Source organism: Anticarsia gemmatalis, chromosome 19 (genome assembly GCF_050436995.1).
Source record: "Anticarsia gemmatalis isolate Benzon Research Colony breed Stoneville strain chromosome 19, ilAntGemm2 primary, whole genome shotgun sequence".
NCBI lineage: Eukaryota > Metazoa > Arthropoda > Insecta > Lepidoptera > Erebidae > Anticarsia > Anticarsia gemmatalis.
This window is the reverse complement of record NC_134763.1, coordinates 2,854,228-2,867,666: the sequence shown is the minus strand read 5'-3', so window position 1 is coordinate 2,867,666 and position 13,439 is coordinate 2,854,228. Positions and strand designations below refer to the sequence as shown.

Sequence of the window (13,439 nt, the reverse complement as noted above, 5' to 3'; positions counted from 1 at the left end):
CGTCAGCAATCGTAAGCTCTACCGCTCAACTTATAAAAGCTGACTCAGTCAATATTTATGTTTCCATACATACATAAGGTTTAACCCCTCTCACATTTGGGAGAGACCATTGCTCAGCAGTGGAACAGTAATGGGTCAAAAATATCAATAAATTTTTACTTTATACAAATATTATACTACAAATACAGCCAAATTGAAAATTAATATTGAAATAGAAAGTTCAGTCATTCTAATCAGACTTGAAAAAATATTTCTAAAGCCTTTAAAATTAATGACTTTCGGGGATTCACTGTTAGAGATAAGAAACATAGTGATTCACGAAAATGCAAACAATGATAAGGTTTTAGCTTAAGTCCTATCTAAATGTTTACTTAGAGTACATCATATTTATTTTTAGACTACACAACAATGTTATCAATGTATTTGTCATTTTATTTCTGTTTATTTGGTTAATTAATCGATTAAATCAGATTCGTAAATATTTTACAGAGGTTTTATGTAAGCTATTGAAGAAACCTCGGGAATAAGAAAAAAGCAAAAACTTTCCAAAAATATGTAAATATCATGTGTGTGAAATAAATCTGTGTTTAATAACCATAGCTTCGATAAGTACGGTTTTAAAAGCGTGCGGACAGCGTTAATGCTCACCGTCAAAAAAATTATAAGGTCCGAAATCTGATCCTCATTAACTGTAAATCTCTTATTCTCACGATTTTTTAAAAGTATTGTATTTTTAAAAGCGTACCTATGTATGCCTAATCTATAGTTTTGCGAACTGTAGTATTCGACGATTTCAAATAAGGCTAAACCCTGTTCCATGACAAGACTTTTACAAATTCTTTGCTTTAAAGAATAGCTTAAAGTTACAAAGACTTTTTAAGCTAATTGTAAGAAAATGTTTCTTTGCTACAGTTTTTTCTTTATCTAAAGTCACCTAAAATTATCTGCCATAGAAGGAGAGACACTAACAAGGATGATAAGCATTACATAACATAGTAGGCCCTCATATTGTACCCTGCGCGGCTCTCAAACAAAGTAAATACTTTCGATTTTAACAAAATTAACAATTGACAATGCCAAATAAAATTAGCTCTGCCATTATACTCAGTTTCTGCTCTAGTTACTCTGCCCATCATAATTGGTTATGGATGATTTGCAGCCCTTTGTGTGGCTTGTACTGGTTACTTTGTACGCATGCCGAGGTTGTTCATTGGATGGGTGACCATGTTGTACACGCCAAAGTTCTTCGTGTTTCGGAAGGCGCATTAAATTGTGGGTCCCGGCTGTTTTGACGGCCGTTAGCTGTAGTTAGAAGCTTCAAAGTCTGGCAACCAGTCTTACTGAAAGGTATCGTATTATTACTCAGGTAACTGGGCTGTGGAGGGCCAAAAAAGCAGTGGCTCCATATAAAATACTAGATTTCCGCTACATCCGGTGAGAATGGAAACTGACTCTAACATAGTTGGAAGAAAGGCTAGGCTGATGATGTGTGGTTTTTACAACAGATAATGGAATTTGGACTGGTTTTTCGATAAGATATTGAGATATACACCCACTTTATGGAGATAAAACTTGTAAACGATGTGTCAGATAGAGGATTATGGTCATGACTTTGATGTTTCTGGAATGTAGTAACTATAAATAAAAAGAAATACTCACGTGTAATGCAATTCTATGAATGATGAAAAGATTGATAACGGCGATCAAGTTTGATTAAGTGAAAATAAAATTGATTTAGTTTTGTGGCAATCAATTAAGTATATATATAGTCACACTTGTGTAAGTGTATACAGATATAAGTTCAAGCGCTAGATCGTAACGATCATAGAGCTACAGAAAACTCAGATTGAATGTAAAAATATATTTGATTTAATGTAACTACTATAATGTAAGGAATGAATAAGCAGATATTGAAAAATACATCCAGATAATTAAGCATTAAAATATTTGCATTTTTTATTGAGTCACAATTAATCCCTTCTAATAAATAGAATTCACCCACAGTCCATTCATAACAAATAAGTAATGAAGATAAAAATATTAATACATCATTAAGACTAAAGCCGGCTTAACAATAAAGAACAATTTAAAAATAAAATAAAAAGATAATATAGAAAAAACAAAGTCATTTCCAAAGAATATCTTACCAGTATTGACAAATGTTTCTGAATTTTCAAACAACACAAATCACGAATCACAATATCAATTAAGACACTTTCAGAAACATATAGAATATGGAGCTCTCTAGAAGCCTGATCGCTTCATCCTTCGCAATTCTCTCAATTAAATAATCCCGAGTACAAATTGTGCCTGCCCATGACCTCTGCCACTCGCAGTATATAAAGATTCGACAGATGTGTCCACAGCCAGTGTACCACTGACTGCCGTCCAGTCGCCAGAGGCTTTAACGACTTAATTTTTACCAAATTTACAAGTTATTTTACAAAAATGCTTAAGTTTTTGATCCTCACTATTGTTGCGGCCGCGATGGCTGACAACCATGAGGGAGCGTGTCCCGAAGTCAAGCCGGTTGAAAACTTCAATGTAACTGCGGTAAGTTGACGATTATTTTGTAAACTGGAAGCCGGTCGATAACTACATCTTTAGTGAACTTAACTTTTGTTTATCAATGGATTCCGTTGCCAACCAAACCAAGCCTGCTGTTAACCAAATTATAGGACATGCTGAAACCGATATATCTTTTTCAAGATAGATTTTTAAAACTATCTAGAAAGCATTATTTTAGCAATTCAAAGTTTAGTATTAGTAAGGTTTTTGTTCGCGTTTTCTATCAAATCACTGTAAGTAATAAGTTTATGAAATCAGTAAACATCGTATAGTTGTGTAGTTTAACTAGTTAAACTTAAAAATAACTTGTTATTAGTTACATACTGTTATCAATATTTTTATCTCCTTTAAGTGAACATGATAGATGCTCGAAAATGGTATTTACGTGTAAATTGCATAATCTTATATCACTACATTCTTAGAATTTCAAAATATTAACATGTTGCTAAATTAATATACTTTATATATTTGTCAGCTGACCTACGCATCACCGCACGCGTACATTTTTTTATCTCCAACTGTAAAACGAAATTTAACGAGCGAAAAGATTCATACAGTTAATTTTAATTAAAATCGGTTAACCAGAAAACTGGTGAAGTCGGCTGAAGCCGTAAAAACCTAACAAACAGACGTACAGTCAGACAGATTTTGAGTATGAAGAAACTAAGATCCAAATTTAGACATAATTACTCTATTTATATAATAGTAGTATAATTAAAGTTTCATTGTTATTCATGACTTAAAAGTTCTGTAATATCAGTTAGATCTATATTATCAATATCAAGAATTTCGGATACACCAAGTAATTCTGTAATAGGTAGTGTTGATATTGTCGAATATTTTTCATCAATAACGTTTTTGCTGGCCTTGTCGGGTTGCACGTAAAGCAATACGTGATAAACGGTTACGTGCCACTTTTTGTCAGGAAGTCTTAGGTTTCAGTTAGAATTTTTCCTTAAAAATAGTTACTTTATACTGTTTCTTCTGTTAGACCTTCCAGTTTTTTTTCTGAAGCATGCAAGTAATGCGGTTTTCTGTTACTATCGACTGTCGACAAATTTGTAAAGTATAATATGTCTTTAGCGGTCTTACCCTACGCAATATTTTTTTAATATATTTGTCAAAGTCTTGATATCTTTTTTTGTCGGGGGGAAAATCCCTTCGAATACCCGCTACCCCTAGGGGAGGAAAATAGTACCGACATTCCCGTAGAAAATTGCGCTATTAAAAGTCCTTGAAAGCGTTAAGTTAGCCCAGACGCAAAGAGGAAGTTATAAGGTTGTTTAGTGTATCATCTTGCCTATCTTTTGTGGTAAATAATAAAAATAAGTTTCTGGGCTACAAATATTTTAGAAGAAACAATTATGCGATTACAAAGTTACCTACATAAGATACACAAGCGCCATTTTATATTATCTTAACTGATATTTGTTCAAGTACAATCTTTTTACCTAATTTTTGTACGATGATGTCATTCATCCATACATAACAATTTTAATGATTCATTTTCTCCGTAAATAATTTCTTTCACGGTCTATTAAATTAATTATACCTAGCTATAATCATATAGATTGTCTCTGCGATAGATTTAAACTGGTTGTTAATTTATATGATTAACTTTGGAGATAGCAGTTTCGCGATTATTATCAGTAATTATTAGCAAAGTAGCAGTAGGTTATTGGTTATTTTAAAAGTCATGAAAGTCATTCTTCCCGGAATCATTTCGTGAGTAATTAAAATGGTGAAATCGGTAACAGGAATTTAATCTCAAAGATTTCATAACAATTTCTATGTATTTGGTTCGGTTAAGTCGAAAATGTAATTTCTGGAATCGACTTTTGGTATTTTCAAATGCAATTCGTTTGTAGTCAAAGTAGAGTAATGTATGCAACATTCGGCTTGTATAGTAGGAAATAAGTACGTCCACTCAGACCAAGAAAAAAAAACTTTTATTTAATCTTAGTGAAGACACTTCGTAATGTATGTGTCAGTGACATGTAAAGTCCTCAACCCGCACTTGGCGAGCATGATGGACTCAAGGCCTGACCCCTCCCCCGTTCGGGAGAAGACCCTTGTCCAGCACTGGGTCAGCCACGAGCTAAAAAAATCGTATCACTTTAAAAACTAAAACATTAAATTACACTGTTATTTATCCAGCGCACCTTGCCATCACTTATCCTTGAACCTGCACTCATGAGTCATACAACAAATGAACTAATTTGCCAATAAACGGTCATCAATAGCAGTTAACGCGTCAATTGAATGATTCAAGTCAATCGGTTAGTTTAACGTGGTTTAACCTAGCGTGAAGGACATAGTTGCGGTTTTGTTAAACGATCTGATGGGAGATTGACAGGAAATTGACCATCAGGACTGAAGTTTTTCATTAGTGTGTTCTCGGTTGTTTTTTTTAACGAGCATTCAATTTTTGCTGTGGGTTTAATCGGTTCTAAATGAGTCGACTTCCTGAACAATAATTTAAGGCGGATATTATTATTTATTAGTACAGTACAGTTCTTTTGTAAGTAAATCATAATCGAAAATAAATTAGTTAGCAAGACAAGAAGATAAATATGGATATTTACGGTCGATACAATCAAAGAACAGCCATTATAATTTCTACAAAGCAAATCCGGCAAAGATTGGTAAAAGTCTTATAGAACAACAACCTTGTTACAGCTTGTTTCTTCTTATTTATTTAAGCAATAAGACAGTTTTCTAGCAAACTTTGAACAAATCTGTCTGAAACCTACATATACATCATAGCCCGGGTTTGCTGAATGTCTCAAGTTTCTCTATCTTATTCTAATTTATCTTTCGTCCACAGTACCAAGGAGTCTGGTACGAGATATCGAAGATCCCCATCGCATCAGAAGGCAAGGGCCAGTGCGCGCAGGCGGAGTACACCCTGGACGGAGACGTGGTCAAGGTGAAGAACACCCATGTCATCAACAGCGTGCAGACCTTCATCGAAGGAACAGCCAAGTTCGCCGAAGACGCCAACAATGCCGCCAAACTGGTCGTCTCTTTCAAGTTCGGAGGTGCGTTACAAACTTTTTTTATCTAAGACCATCTTTGCAGGTTTACGGTTATTTTGTAATTATTACGTAATGATCGTATATCCATTGGACCACGTCAGTTGTCCTATAGGAGTAGGTAGATTCCAAAGAACGAAAACAAAAATAAATTGCGATAATTCTTAAAATGCTTTTTACGTATCTAAGTTATTACAGGACCAGGTATCACATCAGCTATCTATACTTATTGCAAACTTTTGCTATTTGGAAAAGTATCAAAACACCCAGATCTTACTACAATTTGTAAATTTCGGATTACACATTAATGATTGAATAGTTGATTATGGACCGGTAAGACAAATTAATTATTTTCTACATGTAAAGGGATGATAACATGCCAGTAATAATAAAATAATTAATTTTAGGTTCTACGAATTGACTGCGTGATCGTATTTCAGATAATGTTATCATAAATGATTAGAAAGGTTTTTAGGGAATTTTATCACCTGTTTGTTTAATAAAAGTTATTCCCCTAAGATGACTTCATTCTTGATCAATAATCTGCTAAAACATGTCGATACGTACCTACCTACAGTACCTAACTTCGAGTATATAGCTAAATATTTGTAACTAACTGATTATTGCGACTTCAACTGAATAAGGATTGATTTCAATTTTGGTTAAAGAGTAACTTATTATATTAGGTCGGGGAAAAAGTCTTTTCGCATTATAGTATGTATGAACTTGTAATAAAATCTCTTTGGCTTCAAGAATCACAAAGGAGTACCTACACCGTTCATTATGTTTCTTTCAGTGAGCTCGTGAGGTACCCAAATATCGAGCTTTTTTTGTAGAGAAAAGATTTTATTACAAGTTCATACATACTATAATGCGAAAAGACTTTTCCCCGACCTAATATTTCTCTGATCTATCCTCTTATAATACCTTCTATTATTGTCAACATTATAAAGGTAACCATTTTCATTCTATTACATAGCCGTAAAAATTAAATTGCTATTACCTTGAAACTTTCTATTAATACATTTTTATGTTCGAGCTATCAATATAATCGTATTTAATAAAATAAATTGACGTCAATCGTGCAAAGTTGATAGCTGCCCAATGAGACTTATCTATTTATGAAAAATGTGTCAAAAAGTCATCAAAATTTTGACCGATATTCTAATTTTAAATGTTAATTAGGTGTCTTTACGATAATATCGAAATAAATATTTTGAAAAATATTTTCACACTTATATTTTGCGAGATTATGTTTAAGCTTTCATTAAGGTAATAGGAAGCAAAGTCCATTGTCATTCAGAGTTCTGTTTATAATTTCTCTCGGAATCCTCCTGTAGCGCCATTTTCTACAGTCGACACTATTGACTATCGAGTTGATATTTAAAATGTAATTCGAAATAAGTTTTTTACACTGGTGTTACACTGAAAGTACAAAATTAGTCGATAGCTGGTCGACAGATGTAGAATCGATTTGTACCCATTAAAAATTTAAGCTGTGACGTCATTTGTCAACTGCAACATTTTAATGATTTTGGATAAGTTTTGTTTTTGTAATTTCAAATCCTAGAATTAAAATGAGTAGATTCACCGTAGAGTATCGATGAGATTTGACCCATGCGTTGCCTTGCTCATCCAATTGTCTTTCATAATAACTAATATCCAACGTGTTGTACAACAGAAATTGTGAGTGAATCTCCCCTGCTGGTCCTGGCTACTGACTACAGCAGCTACTCCATCGCCTACAACTGCAAGTACGACGAGAAGACCAAGACTCACAAAGGTATGTATCTATGAACTATCATAGTAAAATGAAATAATTTTGGAGATGCGAAAAGGAAATATTATTTCATTGATAAGATCTCTATTAATTTGAAATGTGATATTATCGAAGAGATTAAGAAAATAGTTCGTGGTAGATGATGGTATTTAAAAAAATTAAACTGAGTGTTCTTGAAATTGACTGTCATGACAAAATTGGTCGGGTTCATAATCTTCATAACAAACTGAATCTTGGAGAAGATTGGTTAGAGTTCAAAAATCAGTGTTCAAAGTTCAAAATGTATTGGACTACTGAAGTTAAAAGTAAGGTATAATTTTTTTCTAACAGAAAAATCGTTTTTAGAAAATTTGCGGCAAAAATCTGCAATCAAATTATGTTTATGATGTTACCTTAATTACATTTTATTTAAATTCTTCATAAAAATCGACCTTTACGCCGTGCGTATTTCCGCACCTATTCGACAAGAATAATATAAACATTACATTATGTTGCGCAATAAATAATAAAACATGTCATTCACCTCAAAATGGCTGATCTTTATTGACATACGCCGACCGATCCGTAAACTATTCATTGAATCATTTCGCTCTCATATACTTGTAGTAAATTAAATTAACTATCCTCAGCTCTGATGAGCAATATAAGGATATAATAATCAAATAAAAAATACAATATTTGTTATCAATACGTTGAGTTTATCACGTTATAGCTCACGACGGTACCGATAGATAACAGCTGATTGTACTTGTGATAAACAAACACACAGACTTATATAGATAAAGTATGGACGTGCGATACCAATATTGGTTTTATCTACCGAAATTATATAAACAATAAATAAAATGAGTTGAGAATGTTTTTTTGGTGCGCAAGATTATTTATTGTGCTGGAAAGAATCGTTTGATATGAGCAAATTTTTTTTAAAGTAATGTACTTATGCAAATACAGGGGATATCGGAAAAAGACTAATGCGACTATCCATTTATGAGATAGTCCGTTCAATTGTTGATCGGTGTCTATTTTGTTTTCCAATGGCTATCGAAATTTTCTTGGTAGTACTGTATTATTTTCCCGGCTTTGTACCTCATAGGACTCAATATTTCAAAGACATTTAAAGTTAAACAACAGTCATTTTCAATAACATCTTTAGTTTCGTGATTAGACCCTCTTTGATAGCTCATTATTGGGCAAATTCTTATTTTTATCAACTTAAATCTATAAATAGTTACATTTAGGGACTTTTATCTATAAATAGTTATGCTAGTCCCATTGTGACCATCACGAACAAGCACCGTTATTACATAACTATTTTCATTTGGACAAATTCTTGTACATCAACTTCTCTCTCTAGTTTTTGATATACTCCATTGGCAGTTTACTATATTGCCATGTCACTGCCCCACCATAATTAACAACAATACATGAATCATAATCTCTACATAACTTCTAATTCAAAGTACAGTATTATAATCGATATTTAATCCTAATTTTGCCACTTAAACTGATTAAATTGATCGATGGGAAGAACCTTGACGTATTTCAGGCCGAAGTTCTTTCTGGAAATGTGTCGTAGGGCGTAAGTGGTGTGATGTGCGTAAGTACGACTTACGTAAATTATGATTAGTGAATGTTGGTAATGATGAGTTGTGGACAAAATTTCAATTTTAGATGTTATTTTTTCACTTGAATTTATAGAGTTTTTGAACATGAGAAAGACCTCCAGTTCACCATCCAATTTTTAGTATAAATTAGGTTTGTTGATCAATAAATAAATAATTTTGTTTTGGGATAAATCGGTAATGATAGACAGTACTGTCTTACTGGGTAAGTCTCCTGCCAAAATGTCCGAGGGCTAAAGTCCGTTGAGCAGGTGTGGGTTAGAGACTTTGTTAATCGATATGCCAATCTTTTTGATATCGACGCGATGGCTAGCTCGATAGCTATTCATTATCGACTATTTGAGATCGTAATTAGTAGCACGAATTATAAAAAAAAAATATCTGGGCAAGGGTTTCCTCCCGTAATGAGGGAAGGTTTAGGCCTTGAGTCCATCACGTTGCCAAGTGCGTGTTGGGTTGGGGTAGCAAGAACAGGTGAGCAGAAACTTTAATGCAGATACCTGTAAGAGATATTGCGGAATAAATAACTGACAACAGGCTTATATAGATGAATGATTTGACTAACATGGAAAAGTTACTAACGTTTTTTATTTACACCGCGTGTTTAAGTTAACCTATGGACTTTGTAGTTTAATCAGCTTGGGGCAAGATAAGTAATTGAAACAATACTCTAGCATGAATTGCATTAAAATCATGCATTTTAGAGGTATTTTATAAAAATAATAATAATTGATATAATATCATTATCAGTGACGTAATTCAAGCAATGCGATATGCAGGTGTCAGATAAATAACAAATAAACAAATCATATCGTCATATATGGGAGTGCCTGTAGATGCCAATATTATTTTTTTAAGAAAATTAACCATTTTCAACTACACATTAAGCAAAGGCACTGGCTACACGCTTGTTCCATAGTCAGATAGTATAGAAAAAAAAACTTTGAAAGTAATAGATATCTAATGAGTCATCATATACTTATTCTAAATAAAAAAAACTGTCTATAATCTAAGAAAGAAACTAATGCAGCATAGTGGCTTTCAAATAGTTGTCAACTGAGATCCATGATAACCCCCCCGAATTTGAATTCTTGACTGACATTTTAAACTGTCATAGACACAAGATGGATCACTCAATTACTCTAGAATGTTCGATATTTCTGAATCGTGTGTATTGAACTTTGAACATTTCGCGTATCACGTTGCCTATCACGCCATGTATTATGATAGTGAGACGATAGTGCTAATTCTAACGTCTAACGCCAAAAAATTGATTACACAATACATTTTGTTATGACAGTCACATGATGAATTTCGAGCATAATTTTTTTGATCAGGCATAAGTAGTTTTAGAGCCGCCAGGTTTTTGATAGGTCCATTGAATATTTATGCCAGGTATCCTTTTTTAATATTGGAAGAAGCAAGTGATATTGATTTCCTATCGTCTTTTTAATACCTGAAGTAGAAGTCACTTAATGTGATAAGGTTAGCAATAGTTTCATAACTAATTATTTATTTTTTTAGGCCGTTGGTTTATAAGTATGAAGACCACAATAAAACTGTTGTAGTCACATTCATGACGCAATTAACACATTGTCTAAAAATATTGAGGCCGTTTATGTACATAAAACCACAAAATAAATAAGTTCTGTACCTACCTACGATTTCATACAAAGTCTGTTTTTTTATCTTGTTTATGTAACACATCGAATGTTTTGGAAATATAATCTGTCGGATTATTACGCTGCATAAAGATATTGTCACGTTCCTTGCCATGCTAATAAAAACACATTTTACAACACGGTTTTTACTTTCGGTACGGATATCTCAAACAGGTGCAAATTTTATTTGATTGTGTATAGACGTCGCCAAACAACTTGAACATAATTTGCTGTATTAGAAAGTAAACAGAATGTAGACCCAGTGCAGTGGACACTTGGTTGGCTGTTATACCAGTCGGGTGGTCGAAGCTGAAACGCCCTCGCCTTTGCGCAAAACTATTATACCTAAACTGACCTAAAAATCGTTCACTAAGATGTAGCGAAATTGTTCAAGTTGTTTGGCGGCACCTATACTATACACCTTGCAGTTGGCATACACATACAGCAGAGCGCATAATAATATCTCTAATGTAGCTGGTAATTCTAGAAACAAAAAAAAGACAGTCGGGTATTGGTAGACTTGGCTTTCCAAAGTCAGAATTTGCCATTCTTTTAAGTTGTTGAACTTTGACGGCAGAAGGAAACCTGGTATACATTCTATAATGGTTAAGTCATGCCTACATCAAGGTAGTTCGGAATATGTAAGCCAAAGCAAAAAATGTAAGAAGAGGAAAGTAAAAAAAATGTCTGATGTTTTTGGCCAATGATGATTATTTTTATCAAAATTTGAATGCAATAAGCCAGTTATTGGCCTTACACGTAAGACATCTAGATTAAGGTCTCAGCCTCAATAAACTGTATCAGTCGAGACGTGCATATTTATTAATTATATTGATTTATTTGTTAAGGAAACTGCAATCGCAAGGATTATAATTATTAGCCCAGATGTTTTCGTTATCATCGATAATACCTAATTATAGCAGGGAAATAATATTTACATGATTATTTTGCAATGGCGTAAGTACTTAGAAATGTTGTTTTCTTCTTTCAGAACAAGCTTGGATCCTCGCTAGAGTGAACAAACTCGAAGGTGACGCGAAGACAGCCGTCGACACCTTCCTGAAGGATCACCCCAAGGTCATTGATCCCGCTACACTGGTCCACACTGACTTCTCCGAAGAGGCCTGCAAATTCACTTCCACCAGCGTAATGACCGAACAGGTCGCCAAACCCAAAGTCCTGGACGGTTAGAAAAACCATGACGTGATACACTGAATATTGACAGATGTCAAATTTTATGAAACAAAAAGAGTGAATGGTTTGAATTATTTATGTTCTGTTTTTATTTTTATTATTTTAAAATTACTGCCAGTGTTTTGATAGCTGGCGAGAATGTTTCTTTTTATATTTTAAAATAGAACGTTTTGTTTTTTTTCTTGACTTGTTTTTATCTTTTGTTTCTGGAAGCGTTTTTATTGTTTCATAAAATTTGACGTAACATTGTCTTAGATATATTTATTTTTACTAAAAAGTTAAGAGAATTGAAACCTTATTCTCTGAATTGGAAAGTACAATTTGTATATAAACTATCTAAATTTCTAAATTGATAGCTTTAAGTTATTTTCTAAATAAAAATATTCTGATCGAATATTCTTTATACTTTATTTATAATACTAAGAATAAAGCTTTACTAATGTATTAAAACAGTAATAGTGTTATTTAATTACAGAAGTTTTTTCTGATCTTAGTACAGAATGAACTAATTTTTACAACACGTTTACCAAATACTATAGAAAGAGAATAAATGGTAAAATTTTCTTTTGCTGCACTTTGCCAAATGATGACCGCAGCATAAGAACCTGTGTCAGTCAAAAGATTATCCTTTAAAGTGATTAAGACAATAATAACATCGTAAATATTGTAATAAGTACCACATTAGTTTTATAATTATAACATTCCAAACTAATAATGTGTAATAATATAACGTATCCATCATAGCTTTTGTTATATAAAGGTCATTATCTAAATCTGATAGTATCGCCTAGTTTGTGATAATTTTAATACGCACTATTTCTAGTTGTATAAGATAATAAAGTTTTCTATTAAAAAATATATAGTTTCATTACAATTTCGTAGAATAGATATTCTATTAAAAGGTCTTGAAAACTTAATAAGCTGTTTGATTAAAGTATCAATATTTGTTTGACCTGCATCAAATTTTCTGTATTTGTGTTGTTTTTTGCTGATTATTTTTGATGATGATTATCGTGGATTCTTCGGGTTCAAAGCTTCTACGGTTCCTAAGATTTATTATATTTGTTTTAAAAGACAACTCCCGCCCTAATAACTGCTCTTGTGCCGCGGGGACTTTAACAAACATACAAACAACGGACACAAATCCTCCTGACCTCAAAAAATTATTTGTGGATCGCACTAATAATTATTTGTCCGATCCACAAATGGTTTAAAAATTATAATTTTTCCATGTGGGAATCGAACCCGCGACCTACCGATGCAGTGGTATCGGCGTGGCGACCTAAACCCTTGCGCCACGGAGGCAGTCAAAGTCCATGTGAGATGGTAAATAATAACTTAGAAGCCAAGTAAAGTGTACTACGAACCTTGTTATCAATGGCCTGATATACACGCATAGGTATTAAAATAAAAGATAAAAACATTGCATTCTAAGACTTCGAATCGTTATATTGATACCTAAAGATAGCTTCATGTGTAGCGTTTTTCTAGATAGCTAACACAATTAAATATAGGTCCAGTCATTAATTTAGGCGCCAGACAACTAATTCTTTGTTAACCAAATAGATAGATATATTTG

General features: G+C 33.1%; 1 protein-coding gene across 1 annotated transcript; it reads left to right on the top strand.

Annotated features, from left to right (window-relative positions):
• Nucleotides 1–2,361: 2,361 nt before the first annotated feature.
• LOC142981003 (bilin-binding protein-like) lies at nt 2,362–12,254 on the top strand. The gene is made up of 4 exons (XM_076126652.1): nt 2,362–2,553; nt 5,396–5,609; nt 7,285–7,386; nt 11,658–12,254. The coding sequence occupies exons 1-4, from the start codon at nt 2,449–2,451 to the stop codon at nt 11,855–11,857; spliced, it is 621 nt and encodes a 206-aa protein (XP_075982767.1). The 5' UTR covers nt 2,362–2,448; the 3' UTR covers nt 11,858–12,254.
• The last annotated feature ends 1,185 nt before the right edge of the window (nt 12,255–13,439 follow it).